The sequence below is a fragment of the Columba livia genome, chromosome 16, assembly GCF_036013475.1.
Source record: "Columba livia isolate bColLiv1 breed racing homer chromosome 16, bColLiv1.pat.W.v2, whole genome shotgun sequence".
In the NCBI taxonomy this organism is placed as follows: domain Eukaryota; kingdom Metazoa; phylum Chordata; class Aves; order Columbiformes; family Columbidae; genus Columba; species Columba livia.
In genome coordinates this window covers 11314720-11332692 of record NC_088617.1, presented here as the reverse complement: position 1 = coordinate 11332692, position 17973 = coordinate 11314720, and the positions used below count along the sequence as shown (strand labels likewise).

Here is a 17973-nt window from a genome sequence, read left to right as displayed (position 1 = left end):
TGGGATGCATAAGGCAGTGTAAATGGACATAGTTACTAACGTCTCAAATACACGTAGTTGCTGAGAAATCCTACATATTTCAAGACAAATCATCCAGTCCACCCTGCGAGCTTTTCAAAGCTGTAAATATGCAGAAACTGGAATAAGAATGAATCAAGCTGAAGTCCCGGTATGAAATATGCATTATTTTTTCCCACAGTTTCTGTAGAAGTAATTCCCTTTGGGGTTTGGATATGACTTCTACTAAAATTGCAGAGGTGAATTAGGACTCTTAGTGCTGAATTCTGTTCCCCTATCACTAGAAATCTGAAATTCAAGATTGCAACTTAGAAAACTCTTTGCACACCACTCTGCAATGTATGTACCACTTTCTAGAGGGAGTTTCCTATATCAGGTAAAAACATTGTGTTTTAAGGATCTGTTGGGCACATAGGTCATTCGTTGACTAGGTCAGCTCTGGCCAGAGCACTGCAATAAAGCATAACTTTTCCTATTTTTTTTTTTTTGTGCTTGAGGCCATATTATTAAAAAAAAAAAAAAAACCATAAAATAGTAACAGAGGGTCTTGTCACCTCGTTCCTGCATTTCTTCACCTTGCATTATTTCCAATCCCAGACTCAGCAGTTGTTCTCCTTTTACAGTCAAGAATCCTCCAAGGGTTGCAAATTAAGCAGCCAAGGTGAGTTTGAGTTCATCCCTCTGCTCTTAGCTTGAACTGTCCCTTCTCCAGCTCCCCTCACACCCACGGCTTTTGGAGCCACCAGTCCCCTACCTGTGAGCTGATTTGGGCTGAACTAGAACCAGGTTTTAAGCACTTTGAGTTCTGACCCTCACTTAGTGCATTAATTTATTTATGTGGCTTACAGGCATTTCTGTAGCCTACAGAATGACAGTAATGAGCACAGAGCTGAGGAAAACTTTGCTAAACTGCACTGTTTAATTCTACAATATTTTTGTAACATAGTAGCTGGGAAGAAAGCTGGGAGCAAAAAAATGTCCCTGTGCTGTCTGGCTCTCGCTTCCTCTGTGACCAATTCCAAAATTCTCCAACTTCAAAGTAAAAAAAATATTGTTGGTGTACTATATTTTGCATTGCTTTTGATTACTCAATGTTTAACACATTGTTTTATTACAGCTCCCATGAATGTGGAGATTTGAATTTAGAGACTGACCATAAATTAAGATTATTTAGCCCTGTTTCATCTCAGGTCCTCAGTTCTGGTTTCACTTAAGCAGCTAACAAGGATATGCAGCCTCCTCCCATCAAAAACTCACGTTGCAGGTCATTTAAATGCAGCCATATGACCAATACCAAAAGTCATTCATAACTGTTTCTAAAGTACTTTTTAAACTACATTTTAACCACAGTGCCACGTTCAAGGCCGGTGACCCGGCAGCTCATTGTCACAGAAACTGATCCTAGCAATGTAGTCATATTCTGCAGTGCCACAACTTCACCCATGCTTACATTTATAAGTCTAAAGAGGGGCTTCTTATCTGTTGGTAAAGAATAAGCATCTAGAAACCATGATGCATAAATACATAAATAATCCAGTCCCTAACCATTTCAAAGATAAATGCCAACCACTCACCTCGGTCTGTGTAGACGACATCAGATGGAATGCCAAAGGGAATGTGTGTATTCCTGGTGCCCGTATGAATTTTAAGAAAGCATCTTTAATACATTAGAGGAAAATATGTATTTTGTAACCCGCTCCATGCTGGTACTCCTGCACTGCCAACAGCCTTGGTTATTTGGGGGAAGCTTTAGAGATGATAAAACAAGTATAGCTTTCCAATACTTATTATCTTGTCATACCCTTTCCTTTTCTAGAAGACAGCAGATTTTTTTAATGAATACTAACATGAGTTCATCTTTGATGTTCTCTGAAGTTGGGGTTTGGTGCCCATATCCCCCCACACTATTACAGTTCAGTCAGAGACTCCTTAAAGAGGAGAGGAGATTTAGTCTTTGAGCAATGTCCTTGGTTTGGCACAGCAAGAGAAATCTGGTTGGTTGATTGCATGTCACATTACCTTTTAAAGCATTACCTGTTCCTGTAAAGTCTGTTCTGTTGGTGCAAAAAAGAATTAAGCAGACACGTAACTTTAGACATGGGTGCAAGTATATCAAAATCTGTGAAATCACTTCAGCTTTTAGCATTGTATGTGTGCTTAACTATCTGCTGGATCTTGTCCTGCTTACGTGTGTAATGATTATAAAAAGACTATTTAAGATCTGACTTACAATAATAAATAGCTATGGGATCTTTTTTAGTCATTATTTTTACAGTAGCAGAAAGATGATGATATTCAAGAATTTCTCCAGTAGACTAGTTTGCCTTTCACAATTCAGAAGACATAAATAATGCTTATACTTTTCAAGTTAATTTAAGTTGGATTTGGTATGCCATCAGTTTAAATCTCACTCCAAAATTGAATCAATCTTTACTCAGCTTCAAAATGTGCTAAATTGTTCATATATTCTAAAACTCCTCTTCCTTATGGCTTCTGAGTGAAATTCTACATTTACTTAATAAAGCAACCAGGATTTACTACACCAGTAGTGGTAAGCACTTTTTACTTTCCTCAAGATAGATTAGAGTTGACTGTATACTTTTTTTGCTACAACTGCACAAGTTTACAAGTCACAATTGAATTACCAAACTGAGGAAAAGAAAGATTATTCCTGTGGGTGCAATGCAGGTTGCAGACTTGTTTTCTTTTAAAGAAGGGTTTAAAGAATTAGCAATAAATGTTATCAACTGCAGCTAGAAAATGATGCTGACTTATTACTTTGTGGGAACCCTAAGGGGCATGATGAAAAGCAAATTCCTTAGCTGAGCTTTCCAGAAGAAAACAGGAAAAAAAAAAAAAAAAAAATCTAACAATGCCTTTTGAACACCTTAAACTCAGATTTACTATAGAGGAAAAGACTAAGCTTACAGGCATCTGTGTCTTGCCCCTGAAGTTGCACAAATCCACAGTGCTTAAACAGTTACTGATTTATTTGTTACTTAAACAATATGTTCCCATTGTCACTAACGATACGTGAGATGAGGACATTTCTATTGACAATAATCCATAACGGGAAGGCAGCCAGATTTGTCACCTTCAGCAGAAACCTCCAGCAAAGCGTGTGCTCCAATAGCCAAGAGGAGCACCAGGACAGGCTGGAACTTTATTCCGTATCACACTGGGGTGTATGTTCCACTGACCTGGATGGATGTTACTTCTCCAAAGATTTTTTTTCCCCCTTTTTACCTACCACCAAATAACCTGGCAGCTTTAAGGTTACATTTGAGGTCTGGAAGGCACAAACTCAGGGAAAAGCAGAAAGTCTTACCTGACTCTTCTATAGATCCGTTGGGTGGCCCTAACTTGAGATAATATTGTGACGTTCCAAGAGGCAGATGACTGGTTTTTAAGGTTTTGCAGGTACTGTTGTACATCAGGCTTTTGGGTTGTTTTTTTTTACCCTGCCTCTAAAGGAAAATGATATAATGAGCCATCTTTTTTTGTTTTCTCCATAAAATGTAGAGGCTACATTTTGTCCAGCTCTCCTGAGCAGTCTTTTATCTTGAAACCCTTAGACTATGTGCTCAGTAAAATTTCTCATCTCAGAGTAAGTTTTTGACATATCATCAGAGTTTAGGAATACTCACAGTTGTTATCTCGTATGCCATCATTACTGAAAACCTCACTTAAGCCAACTCTACGTCTTTGCCGGAACACTGACAAGCACAAAAAAACTTCGCAACCTTTTCCACCAGATATATGTGCATAATGTTCAATAGAACTTATCTAAATTGTGGACTTGGATTGCAGCCAGAAAGTCAGAATTTTTTATTCAATATATTTTCTGTTTCTAACATTGTTATTCAATCAGTCAAATACCTTCAGGTGTCCCTCAGTATCTTCCATACTCATTCAGTGAAGAAATTCTTATACAAAATGTACATGACAACTGAATCATACAACAGACTAAACCTAGACTATCTTAACCCATATTGAATTCAAGACACTAAGATAGACGGTCTTGGAGTTACCTTCTTCAGAAGCCTTTATTATTTTTGTAAGAAGGCTGACCAGGAGTGCTGGGGAAGCTCTGGAGAAGGCACATCAAGCCCTGTGGTTGCAGGAAGATGCTCCAACACCAGCCCTAACCTTCCCCTCCTTAAATGCTTCTCATTAGCAGCAGCTGGACCAGCATTGCCAGGTGAGGCTGCCCAGTGGCTGTTTCTACTCCTGCACGGTAGGAATAGCCAGTATAATGAGTTTTTATGCTGTTGTACTGAGCTTCTGAGCTGGTTTGCAGGTTCGTGGGATAGATGCCAGAATCGATTTTGCTTCTTTATGTTTAGTTGTATAGTAGAGCACAGATGTATCTTTATTTTAATTTACTTTACTGTTTAATTGCATACCTTCATCTTAAGAGAAATTTAGCCTTGCTATATGCTTAGAAGAAGTTATTTTTCTTTAATTTTTCTTCAGGCAGTGTTAATTTTAAAGACTGCCTTTGCCTGAGACTCTCATATGTTCACTGTAAAGAGATCTTTGTTTGCAAAGAAAGGGATAAAATAAAACCCCAAACATTGATTTTTAAATTGAGTAACACTCCAGGACAGCTAACAGCATGCCTGACTGTCGCAACTCTGCTCTGAGACTTCTGCAGAGGCCACCAGCACTTGGGTCAATACAGACCGCAGGTCTCGTCCCCTCTGCAGAGCTTTGGTCGCTCTGCCCAGGTGCGTTGGAGATTTGCCTCCTTTCAGCATTTGGACCATGCAGCACATTTAAATGTCCTCACAATGAGATTAGGGTACAGCTTTTTCCTTGTGTCAGCAGTAATTCAGAAATATCCACACTCTCAGCTTGTTTTCCAGTGTGTCAACGTCCATACACACGTTTGCCCTTTGCACCAAAATGCCCCAGGGATGACAGACCTGCTTTGTAGGAGTAAATCCAGGCACACAGGTAAATACAGAGATAAAGCTGTTTTATTTGCCGATCTCCAGTGCTCTGCACTACACTTCTACATCTAGTTTCCTCCAGCAGGATTAAAAGCCATCAAATTACAACATGGTGGCCTTAACAGGATGGGTCAGCATCATGCATTGTAGAAAAGTATTATGCATATAAGCAGAACATACTTAGGCAATTCACTGAACTGGACAATAGGTCAAGAATGTATTTAGATGAACTCAAGTTTGTCATTTTCTCTCCCTCTCCTGCTAGTTTTTCCCCCCTCACATCAGATACAAAAACAAAACAAAACAAAACCCAACCAAAGAAAAAGTTCTCCATCCCTCTTCAGAAATGAACTTTTCTTAGATCACCTCATAGAATCATAGAATGATTTTCCTAGAATTTCTGATCAATTTTTTTTTTTTTTCAGCTAAGCAGAACCAAAAGGTAGAAGAAATAAAGGGAAAAGAACTTGTTAAAAATGATGCAACTGGCATTTTCCCTTCCCCCAAACTGTGGAGATTAAAATAGTGATTGCTTCCATCAAATGCCTTAGATCACAGCTTTCACTAAACAGACTATTCAAGACACGTTTCCATTATTCTCATCATCACTTATATAACAATGACTGATTTTTATCATTATTCTTTCTATGCATTCCCCTTAGTGCTCTAGGGTAGGAAGTTGTTTTTCCCATCCTGTTCCTAACCAGCAACAGATAAATAACTTTAGCTCAGTGTCTAAGAAAATGCCTTTTCTCAAAGGAGTCTTTTCCATCTGGACAGCAATAGCACAAAAAATATGTTGTTGTGGCATGTGCCAGCCAATAAATTCTGTCACTGGGGATCTTAATTTATTTACATTGAGTCATCTGGTTAACACTGTCTTTAGAAAGCAAAGAGTTTGAATATATATAAAAAGAGCTCTTAAAATATGAAGGGCAACTGTAATGAATTGTTAAGGTAAAACACGTTACCAGCTCAGAAACCCTTATAAAAGGAGGAGAACATATATCTGCTTCTCTGCTTCAGCACATATTTCATGTTAATAGTTCGGCTTCCTGGTTGTGATTATGACATACTGCTTCTTGCATTTATCTTCTCTATCCTAAAAGCTGCTTGTAAAAATACTATACATACTGAAGATGTGTTCCTTTGGGGGCTTGCACAAAAAATAAAATAACATAAAAACAGAGAGAGCTAATTGTGAGTTTCTCAGGTCATTTTAAAATATTCTGTTTCACTGTATTCATCTTTCTAGAAATAGACATCTAAATAATATGGACTAAGATAGCAATATGCCATTCATTCCAAACCCATATTTTGTCTTTAAAAAAATGTGTTGTATGAGAAAAAGGAGCAATCCAGCAAACTGAACAGGACGCCTGTTGGTACTCGGATTGGCGTTGCTCATTTCCTAGCCCTGGCTCTATTTTCTCAGTAGTAACACTGAGGTTGCAATACTCACTCTACCATGACTTGGCAAAAGTGATTTAATTAAGACTCAGACACTAGAAAATGACACAACACAAAACAAAAGTCAGCATTTCCTTTTTAAGGAAACACAAAACTGCTTGTGAAATTTCCAAAGCTACCTCAGTGCCTTTTCCAAAAACCCTTCCATAGCCCAGGCTCTTTTGAATGGTGCATTTTCAGTATCATTTTTGGCTCCGCAGTCCGGTTTGCAGTCCCAGCTCTATCTAGGTTACCTTTTCTACTCAGAACACCTTTCTGGAGGAAACTCTTTTGACATAACTGAAGTGTGGGACAACACAATGAAAACAAGCTCCAGGTCTGGAAAGCAGCTCAAATTGTAGTTTAAGAAACCACATTTTTTTTCTTATCAAATCATTTAAAATGTGAGCTGAGAGAACGGGTGTGCCAGTTGTCCAGCTGAGCAGAGTGGGTGCTCAGCGGTGGCTGTAGATAACACAAGCTGCTCTAAGGTGACTTCTCCGAAACTTTTTTCCCTTTAACCAGCAAAATAATTAGTAATTCTGGTTTTAGAGGTGGAGAATAAAAATTTAGGACATTTCCTTCAGAATGTCTCTCTTTAATTGAATAACTTCCTAGACTCTCTAGTTAAAGTTTAAATAACTGTTAACGACTCTGAAGCAATCAGAAATGTTTTGCCAAGGGGAAATCAACAGCATATTAAGATAGTTCAGTATTATTGCTGAATGCTCAAGGCAGCTTTTAAAAAATCATATGTTTACAAACTAAAGAAGTTAGATACATTTGATCAGTCTGAAAAGTATAGTGACACCTTTAATGTTATTTTTCTTCTGTTTATATAGGAACATTTCCTTTACATTAAATATATATTCATGGGTAAGGTGAGCTTTCAGATTTTACCAATTTTATACAAAATACTGATATTCCTCTCCGAAATAAACTCTTATGACAAATAACTTTTTTATAACATCATGCATATTATGTGCTACAATCCCAGGGGCAGGTGAGATACACGCATATATACACACACACACGTTTTTGGAGTACAGTGGTGATACATTTTGATTAGTCTTAATGGAAAACTTTTTCTTATTTTTCAGCTATGTAACTCATTTGCTTCTTGCCATGACTTTCCACTTCCTCCCAAACTAAACAGAAACAACACTATATCTAATAAATGCCCTTCTCATCTAACTTACATCATAGGAGTGCAAACATACCCACCTTCCCTCCTGAAATTCCTCAAAAACTCCTATATGTTGAGTCCAGACAAATATGGAATTAGAGCACAATTCTGTGCCGCTGGTTCCCTGACATCTTTATCAGGAGCCATGCCCAAGACTTTAAATCACTGAAATCCATTTACAGCACTTAGAGCAATGTGATACACTGCACGTGGCTAACAAGTGAAGATCGTTAATTTTAGATTACCTAAAACAGCAATTCCAAGCCTAAACTGGCTTTTCGAGAAACCCAGATTGCTGGATATGCTTCCATCTAGAAACATTCTAAAGTGTGGAGTATTTTTTTAATTTAGAACCATATCCTTCATGATATGCAAGGCACAAAGACCCATCCAATTCAGTGTATAATTTGGGCATGAGGGATGAAGGTTTCATTAGCAGTTTATGTGAAAATAATTTTTAACTGATATTCAGTTTGATTGCACTGGAGTTTAATGCTGATGGCAAAACCTAAAGCACTGGTTTCATCCAAAATCCTTTGGAATCAATGTGATTCTTAACACTAACTTCAGTGAAGCCAGGATTTCTGTCTAAATGTTTTTTTTAAATAAAATGCATAGGTTATCTTTAGATCATTCTGATTACCTCTAGGACCAAAAGCTTACACTCTGCATATAATAATTACATCCAATAAAAAAATAGCATGGAGTGACTTCCAAAATCCAAAGGTCAAAAATTCAGCTAACATATGTTAATCTTTATTATGTAACAATGATATAATAAATAAGTTTATGAATTCATATGACCTGTACAAAAAGCCGAAAAGATATTGCACCAAGTTAGGTACCGGCTGTTTGGATTTAGTATTAGTTAAACGTAAGATCTAAAATTATATACAGTTGTGGAGTTAAGGCAAAACCAGATGATACCTTTAACACAACAGAAGGTTTGAAAAATAGACACAATTACAAACAGGGGAATCTCATCTCCAGCTAATGAAGTGGTTGTGTCTAAGGAAGGAATCCCTTAGGTTTTTAATAAAGCAGTTATTATCAATCATGTTAATTAAAATTGAAGAACAAGTGCTAGATTTCCTTCAGCTGTTTTGCAGGGTTATGCCTGAATGATCACCTTTAACCCTGGTAATAATATTTCTCTTCATGGTCATACTCTGCTCTTCCTTTTAGAAAACAGCACGTGGGAAAGAGGAACACCTTACATATCCAACTAAAATGCAACCATAACCTCTTAGCTTGATGGAGGCTAGACTTGATTGTGACCGGTGACAGAGCATAAATATATGGGTGAACCATCCAACACACTACACGCAGAGGAGAATCAAAGTCAACCACTTATCAATAATAATTACCTTTCTCAAGACAATGGAACAGATCATGTCAGTTAAGTCCCAATGACAAAAACATGTATGACCAGTATATCAATATACAGTTCTTTGGCAGCAACACATTAACTCTTGATTGAAGTCTGAACTCAAACTCTCTTAAATTATAGACCTGGTTGCCAGTCTTTTCATAATTAAAGAAAATCCACATCTCTCACGAATCCAGTAAGTCCAGTAAATGAAATCTGAATAAATCTTGCAGGCAGCTTTAGACTGTGACATTAAGCATAGATATTTATTGTCTGTTTAGTCTCAATCCAAATATATTGTATTTAAACACACAAAATTCTGTGAAACTTCTGAGTAGTTCAGATGGAGCCAAAATCCATAAAGAGAATCCATATTCACCCATGAAAAACCAATAAAGAAACATCAATCCCGTGATGATATAATGATCTTCGTGTAACAGAGGCAATGATGAGTCCACACCTGGATGAATGTCACAGGAAAATTGACTTTACAGGGGAAAGACCAGAAAGCCAGAAAACGTAGAATACTGCCATCCACCGACCAGATTACCTTTCTCCAACTTCAGGTAAACCTTATCCTCCTTGTCTAGATAGAGCAGGACTCCATTAGTGGCAGCTTCACGTGTGACGTCCTTGTCCCCAGCAAAAGCAGAAATAACTGGCTTTCCATTTAGCATCAAATTAACCTACAAGAGAAAAATTTAAAAAAAAAAAAACAAACCACACTGAAAAGCTCTAATTAACAGAAAAACATGAAAAACTATCACTTACACTACAGTGTAAGAGGTCTGCTGAGGTCCCAATCTTCACTGCTTTTTTTAAAATTTATTTATTTTAAATGGATAATTACATTTATCTGGAGTGGACAAGCACATTGAAGTTTCATGGGGGAAGTCAGCGGAACGCTGCCCTGGTCTGGGCTCAGCCAGGGGAAAGGCAACACAACATCAATTGTTGTAACTCTGGTAATATGGAACTGCAAGATATTACACCTCAGTTTGTTTCACTCTGCCTACCTCATGGGTTATTTAGACGCACACTAAAGAAGCAAAAATGTAGACATTTTTCAAGAAACTTGTGCACCCAAAGATGAAATAAAGGCACCTAATGAGATGTCAAACGCTGGGAGCTTACACTTCATTGAGAGGAAAATACACGTCCCTTCCATTATGGACAGCAGCTTAAAGTCTAGAACAGACCTTCAGCTTTATGAACCACTGCACTGTGTTTTGGTAGTGAATCCATTTTTCTCTGTAACACTTCTGAAAGTCAGCACAGCTTCTGCTCTGAAAACAACATCTCACAGACACTCTGTAAATAAAGATGGGCAGGGACTGGGGGAATGGACAGATCCAGGCATTTTTCATTTCCCCAATGGCAAGCTATTAGCTTTCTTCTGCTTTTTCTTTTTAAGCAGCTATAATGCAGTCACAGAGGGGTGAATTATGAAATGCTTATTCATATCAAGTATGTTGGCCTTGCATATGCTCCCATTAATTTTAATGGGAGTCACCATGGAATAAATTAGTGTTCAACACAAGTCAGGGTAGCAGAATCTAGCTCTTATTTGGGATTCACCTATCTGGGAAACCCACTTAATCAGATGTCCCCAAGGAACCAATTTCAGTTTAATGATATTTAATGGCACTAACAGATGTTCCGTGAGCATAGTAACATCTCTTATGTAGGAAGCCTTCAGGTGATTTAGTGGTTTTTAAATCTGCATGTGGCTGACACTCAAGCTGGTTTGCTCCACTGCAATGGCTTTTGGTCCTCCCTCTAGTTATTGCACATGCAAAAAAAAGGGCATCAGGAGTTTATTTGTTGCTTGGTTTTGGTTAACTCATTCCTTCTGTACCATCTCACTAGGTCAGATTACCCTGCAGATCATCTTACAGCTGAGTCACAGCAGAAGACACATCACGGGTTTGCACTGGGTGGTCTCACATTATCTCTGCCAAAAGGGAGCCAACCAAACCTACCCATCACTTTAGCAATTCTTGATCTATGAAAGATTTCAGGTCACGTCCCAGGTTGTAGCATTCCCTGTTTTGTAACAGAGCGCCAGCTCTGCAGTCTGAAAACCTGGTACATGAAACACCAAAGTCTGCACTGGACTTCCAGAATCTAAGCCTTGACACCTTTCTTGGCAATATTTACTTTAAATCCAATGAAGCTGAAGTTATTCTACCCCATTTCATCTTTCAGCATTTAAGGGAGCAAAAGGAACAAAGTTTGAGTGTATTAAATAGGTTATAAGCTCATTATAGATATTTTCATGAAGTTAATATTTCATTTAAGACTTTTGTCATTGACCTGGATGGAACCATGACATCATGTTGTAAACTGAAGGCAAATTTCACCAGGGATGTGACTGTGTCTTGCACCAGCTTTCTCTGTCATCTTGACCATTTACACTTTTCTCAGGAGCTTTAACAGCAACCCAAAGACAGAGCTGCCACAAAGAAATAGCTGATCTCTCCTCCTGCAGAAATCCAGTTCATCTCAGCCTTGTAGGCTAAAAACCATGTTCAGGAGCCAGACAGACCAGGGGAAAAGCATCAGATACTTCTATGAATCCACTGGTCCCATGGGTTGAAAAAAAGGGAAGCCACAGAAGTTATACCAGATCTGGAAAACCAGCATGTATGTCACAGAAATTGCTTGACCTGGCATGAAGATTAAGGAATGTACTTTAAGGAATTTACTGTTGGCTCAGCAACTGGATGTTCAGGAACTTAGAGGCTTTTCTTTTAAGCTAGTACATACTTGTAGTTAATTAGGTAGTTCAGCTGCTATCAAGCTACAGAATAAAATGCAGAATCACTCTTTTTTTAATATGTGACACATCTCTTAAGTATTATATGGTGAAAAAAAAAGTTAAACTGCTAAGAAGATTCCATAGAAGACATCCCTATAGAGGTGTAACATTCCTGTAGAGTTACAGAACAAGTAGACCACTTTAACTAACCTTGGTCCACAGCAGAGTGATGCCATGAGCAGATACCTGGCCCCATGAGCTGGCAGCCAGGTCACAAAAGGTTACAAAAACAGTCAAATCTGGTACATATCCCCAGAACTCCTGTGTGCAAGACAGTGAGTTTAACCTGTAGCAAAATATGACTCTTGAAAGGTATTTATGCAATCAAGTGAAATTTAGAGCTCTGTTTTACTCTAGGGTGATTCATTCTACTTAACACTTTATATCACCCCAGATATTCAGTTTTTACAGTGCAGAAGTGAAGCTATGGCAATATATCTGAGGTGACAATCCTGCTGTATTACAGCTGGTCAGCTTAAATGTGTTCACTCTACTGCTAGGAACTCTACACCACCAGTTACATTAAACTAAGCTATTTTTCCTTGAAAGTGTGTTAAATACTCCTGTGTTCAGTCAAGATCCTATTCTAAATAAACAATATAAGTAAAATATTTTATAACCATACTTGATCAACGTACCTGAATTGTTTGACTCTGATAGACTTTAATTACGTGAAAACTGAAACTGTAAATTCCTTTTCTTGGTGCTACAAAGACAGACTCCAACGTGAAAAAATTCCCCACATTTACTAGGATCTACAAACAAAAAAGACAGCATGGGAATTAGTACAGGTATTCACTGCTAGATAAAAAATACAGACTAATAGCCTTAGAAGCCATTCACCTATGGAAATTTTTTTAATCTACATCTGTGCTGCTGTATTCATTGCTCTCGATTGAGTTGGAATATTACTCATCAAATAGATATTTACTTAATTTATAGTACAAATTCCGTACAAATAAATTAGGGTGGAAAACATTTCTTCACTACTCTACTGTCTCTTGAAGACCTTTCTTCTAGACATGTTTAGAGGAGATTAAGAAAAGGCATTTTTGTTCATCTTTCCCCAAAAATGACATCAAAGCACTAAGTCAGGGAGTGGCATAAAAAGCAATGGTCAACTCAACAGTGTCTTCCTGAAAGTCTCAAGCTGTGAGAGGAAGGATGTATGTGAATGATATAATTCATTCACCAGTTTATAGTCAGACTGAGTTACTGAAATACCTGGTATATCTGAGCAAAATCTGGCTGTGAGCCTTTGCTGCTTTATTTGGTTTTGTAAGCACTAGTAATAATTCCAGTTTGATTAAACAGAGACAAGTAACAGAGGGGAACATATTAAATGGGTGCATCATCCATATGCTAAATATCTTCTACAATGACTGAATTTTTCTTGCTTTCCATTTAGTTATGCTTTAGTTTTAACTGATATTTTAAGGCTACTTTGTGCCAGACACAGCTCCAGAAAGCAACTAGGAATGTCCGTGAAGTTACGCTAATTTACATTGCTAGCATTAACTATGTAACATATGTGGCTTCAGTTGTCACAACAATTTACCATTCTTTATAAAGCGATACAGGAAGAAAAATAACCATGAGTGTCTATTACTTTGAACCTGCCTGAGGACAGGTATATGCTGGCATCTATATGTTAATATTAGTGACTGAGGTGAGGGGGGCTGTACTATGAACCTGTGATTGTCATAGAAAAGTTAAATTATTTTTTCCTTATAAATTCCTTCTTCTCTCCCTCCCCGTAGGTCTAAAACCTACACGGCCTGCGCTGGCCCCGCTTTACCCAGAGAAGGGAAGCGGACCCATCTCCGCGGAGGCTGGCGCAGCCGCGGCCCCGGGAGCGCCGTGCGGAGGGGCCGGCACCGCTCGGCCCCCGCCGCCCCGACGGCTGCTGCCCCGCACGGGCGGGCCCCCCCGCCCCGCTCCGCCCTCCCCATCCCCGGGGGGCAAGTGGGAAACTGCTGCGGGGCTTGACACGCTGACACGCTCTCCGCAGGGGCGGCGGTCCCCGGCTCCCCCCGAGCCTCCAGCCGCCACCTGCCTGGTCCCTCCGTTTCTCCAGCTTTGGGATGCGGGGTGTCCCCGCAGGCAGCCGCCTTCTGCACCCCAACTTTTTGCTGGAATTAAGGAAACGGGCGAAGTGGGAACGGGGGGGCTCCCGCGGGGCGAGCGGGCGGCGGCACCTGTTGATCGCTCCCAGCCGCGTCCCGGCGGGGCTACGAGCACCCCTGCCCCGCGGGGATCCCCTCCACGGCCGCACGGCTTACCTGGTCGAAGTAGATGATGCGCGTCTTGTTGCTCATCTCGGAGGGCTCGTGGTTGGTGCTCCTCACGGCCGAGAAGGCGACCTTGGAGTTGGCCGCCCGCACGGAGATTCCCAGCGGGGAGGAGGACGAGCCCTTGGCGTCGGTAGCCGGGTTGGAGTCGCAAACCACCAGGCACTTGCCCTCCAGGACGATGGGCTCCGTGTCGTTCTGCGCCCGCGCCGCGGGGCCGCCCAGCGCCAGGGCCAGCAGGACGGCGGGCAGCAGCCGCCAGCCCATGGTCCGCACCCGCGGCCGCCCGCGCCGCCGCTCCGCGCCCCGCTCCGGCCACCGCGCCGCGCACCAGCGGGAGGCACCGCCGGCAGCAGCGGCAGCCGCTCCCCCCGCTCACACACACACACGCACAGACACACACCCGCACCTCCCGGCAACGCCGCGCTGAAAGTCTGTCTTCCTTCCTCCAGATTCTTCCCTCCGAGTCCTTCTTTTTTTTTCGTCTCCTTCTTCTCCTCCTCCTCCCCCCTCAGCCACCACTTCGTGCGTTCTTCCTTTACCTGGGTCCTTTCATGAGCTCTTTAAAACATGCCGCAAAAAACTGCCGAACAAAATAAACACTTTCCAGTGCTCCCTTTTCTCCTCTCTCCTCATCAAAAAAAAAAAAAGAGTGAGAAAGAGGAGTGGGGAGTGAGGAAAGAGAGAAAAAAAAAAAAAAAAAAAAAGCCCTCAGGTGGATTATTGTTGAGAGAGAGGAGAAGAGAGAGGTCACGAAGAAATAAAACCATTTGACGTTGCCATGATTGCTGCTGCTGGCTCTCTCTCCCCTTTGAGCTGGAGATCCAGGATGCTCTAAGCAGTGGAGTGGAGAGCTGGGAGCTTCCCCCAAAGCTGCCAGATCCTGTGTCTGATAGCACTGCCAGGGTGCTGCAGACTCCACTTCTCTCTCTCTCCCCTACTCTCTTCCCCAACCCCCGCAAAGAGTTATGTCATAGCAAACCTGCCCAGCTCTCACCTAGCTGGGCAGATACGATGCTTCATTACTAGAGACCATCCTCTTGGAGTTGGCCCCTACTACACAGATACACACACTTGTCTTCCCAGACAGCTTCTTAAGCAGCTACAAAGCCAAACAGAAAGCATCAAAACACTGCAACGGCCCCTGTTTTCAAGAGGAAGAGGGGTAAAGAACTGCAACCTGGTTGAAAGGTAGCCTCTAAACCCAGAGGAGTTTCCCAGGGCACAGACCTCCTGTGCATGTGTTTGCAGCTTGCGCTTTGGCATGTCACCCTGTCCCTGCGCGCACTGCCGCTGTTTCCCTGTCACGCAGCCAGGAGCAAAGCAGCTCTACTCAAAGCCAGTCCCTTGGACGCTTGGATCACTGATAGGGATTTACTGTCTGCTCTTTGAGGATTAACGTTGCCAGGTTTCATCTCATGGTGCTGCCAAATGGCAGCTTCTGGTAATGTTTTGATTAGACACCTCTGTCTGCATGATTTTTACGTAGATACCTTTCAATACAACATTTTTTTGTGCCTATAAGAGCTTTGCAACAAATAGGTCCCATGTTAACCATTAACCACCAGAAGCCTTCACTCACTTCTTGTCCAGAGGCACCTCTACCTGGGTGAAGCTTTTCTGCCTTTCAAAGCCAGATGGGAAAGGAGCTGATCCGCTCTGGAGCTGTGAATGACAGCACATCTTGCTGCCTCCCATTGTGTAGAAGAAGAGGCTTGGGATGCAGACAGCTCACACAGCACCTCAGCTCCATGCACTCATGAATGCTGACCATAGATATGGACACTAACAAACAAAAGAAATTAAAGGAGCAACAGGAAACTAAGCTGAAGGATAAAAAGCGCTGTAAGCCACTCTCTACTGAACACCATAGTTTTCTCCAGGCCAATGTGAGCTGCGACTATTTTTCAGTTAATGTGGAGAACTGAAGGTGAAGCAATAAGTCTGCAGAACTCAGCAAATTCTTCCAGAAACCATAAAGCAGCCAAAAGCTGTCTTAGCTAGAAACAAATGCAATACCCTCCAAAATTCAGAAAGCCAGACTCAAATTTTAAGGAATCCCATTGGTCAGACAAGAGGTAAAAAGAAATTTTACTGTTTTCTCAGAATTTTCTTATTCAGTAACACCAACAAAGATGGAGAGAAGAGTCAAGCTGAGAAGTACCACTTGGTGTAAACTAGAAAAGGAAACAAGAAATAAAGCAAATACTTGCAGCAAAATTTTGTCCCTTTCATAGAAAGCATGTCTGCAGATTAAAAGATTTATGCCAATGCATAGGAATATCTTTCCAGAGGACTCCTGAAAAACAAATCTCTGTGAAAACAGCAAAAGATTTTGTGCCACAATATTTTCTAAATCAATACAAATTAATAAATAATTCCACAGTATTTCAACATCTTGTGCTTAAAAACTCTTCTGTACCTCATGCTGACGAGTAACCTTTTGACACAGCACAAATATCAGCAAATATATATATATAAAAATTTAGTTTGAAATTTGAAACTGCTGACAATTTTGAAAGATTAATTATTTGTCAGAGATTAAAAAGTTTACAATAATTTCAGATGAGTTCTTTTAGTTCCATTTTGTTATGGACAATGATGACATCAACTGTCTCTATAGTGGGGAAAAAAATAGAAAAAAAAGAAAATAGCAAAAACTCAGATGAAGAAATTGAAAGCGAAGAAACCCAACTGATCAGCAAGACAAGGTTTTGAATCAGATTTTTCAGAAGCTGACTTTCCTGTTTCCTTGTCTGCAGGTAGATGTACCTGCTGAGTCTGGCCTGGCAACACCATCTTCCCATTCCACTTCTCTGACTTGAGGATCTAAGGAGCTGTTTTGCACAGGGCAGATGCAGAAGTGCAAAGTCAAGATGAGGAGCATCTCTCACCCTCATACTTTTCTCCCTGAATTGCGCACACATTTCCTTGCAAGCAGGTCACTTCGGCTGTGTGCAGCTAACTAATTACAGCCATTTATGAACACAGCTACTTAATTTCAGAGCTCAGTTGGGATAAAGTTAAATGCAAGTTAGGAACAAATTTGCACACACATTTTGCATGCAGTTTTAAACTTTCTTTTGAGATCACAATCTGCAAAAGCTAAGTGCTGCTCATGTCGTACAATCTATTCTGGCAAAATCAGAAAATATAACTAAAATTCTCTTAGAACTAACAGTCTGTACAGACAACTATAAGACCAACATCGATGATTAACATCATATCTCTCCCACAAAAAGAGACTAAAGTGGACTCTGTCCTGCAGCGCGGATTATATTTTTCAGAAATGTCAACAAGTTCTAAAAATGTTTTAGCAGATGACATTTAATTTTGACATCAGTAGTACCCTAATCTGAAGGAAATCCAATTAAATGAGGCTGCTAATAATGCTAACATGAAGAAGGGAGCAGCTTCTGCCCCTGTATTTTGCCTGCATCTATGCTGGGCAGATGCTCGTAGATGGTTCTGGTCTGAAACTCGTATTTTACTTGGACTTCGAACTTTACTTGAACACTTCGAATTGCAGTGTTGGAGAGTGGAAATCCTCAGACATTGGGGCTCCTATTCCTGTCTTGGCACCTTTGACTTAGGACATGTTCCTTTCTATTTTCCTACTTATAAAATGGTATGGACAAACCTTTCTCATAATTTTATTATTTTATTTTCTATGTCTAAAACATATTCTAGAGTGCTATTGACTCTGATTTGTTTCTGGCTTGCTTATAGCTCAGTAAAATTCACAACTTTGATGGAGTTGAAGGATGGGGGCTGAGCAGAGGCACCACCTGCAGGAGTTGGTACCCACAGAGCACCACAGAGCTGCCTCCCCTGTGGAAACCAGCAGCAACTCGACCAGAACTTTTACTCCACACTTGGAACTG

At 40.5% G+C, this 17973-nt stretch overlaps 1 protein-coding gene across 2 annotated transcripts; it reads right to left on the bottom strand.

Moving 5' to 3' along the window:
• Nucleotides 1-4984: 4984 nt before the first annotated feature.
• Nucleotides 4985-16641, bottom strand: CBLN4 (cerebellin 4 precursor). Of its 2 annotated transcripts, XM_065032477.1 has the most exons (4): nucleotides 14081-16641; nucleotides 12437-12553; nucleotides 9528-9663; nucleotides 4985-9437 (listed from the first exon to the last, which is right to left on the bottom strand). In XM_065032477.1, the coding sequence occupies exons 1-4, from the start codon at nucleotides 14354-14356 to the stop codon at nucleotides 9244-9246; spliced, it is 723 nt and encodes a 240-aa protein (XP_064888549.1). In that variant the 5' UTR covers nucleotides 14357-16641; the 3' UTR covers nucleotides 4985-9243. The 2 variants fall into 2 exon arrangements, with proteins under 2 accessions (XP_064888549.1, XP_064888550.1); XM_065032478.1 differs by having other exon boundaries at nucleotides 4985-9663.
• Nucleotides 16642-17973: the final 1332 nt, after the last annotated feature.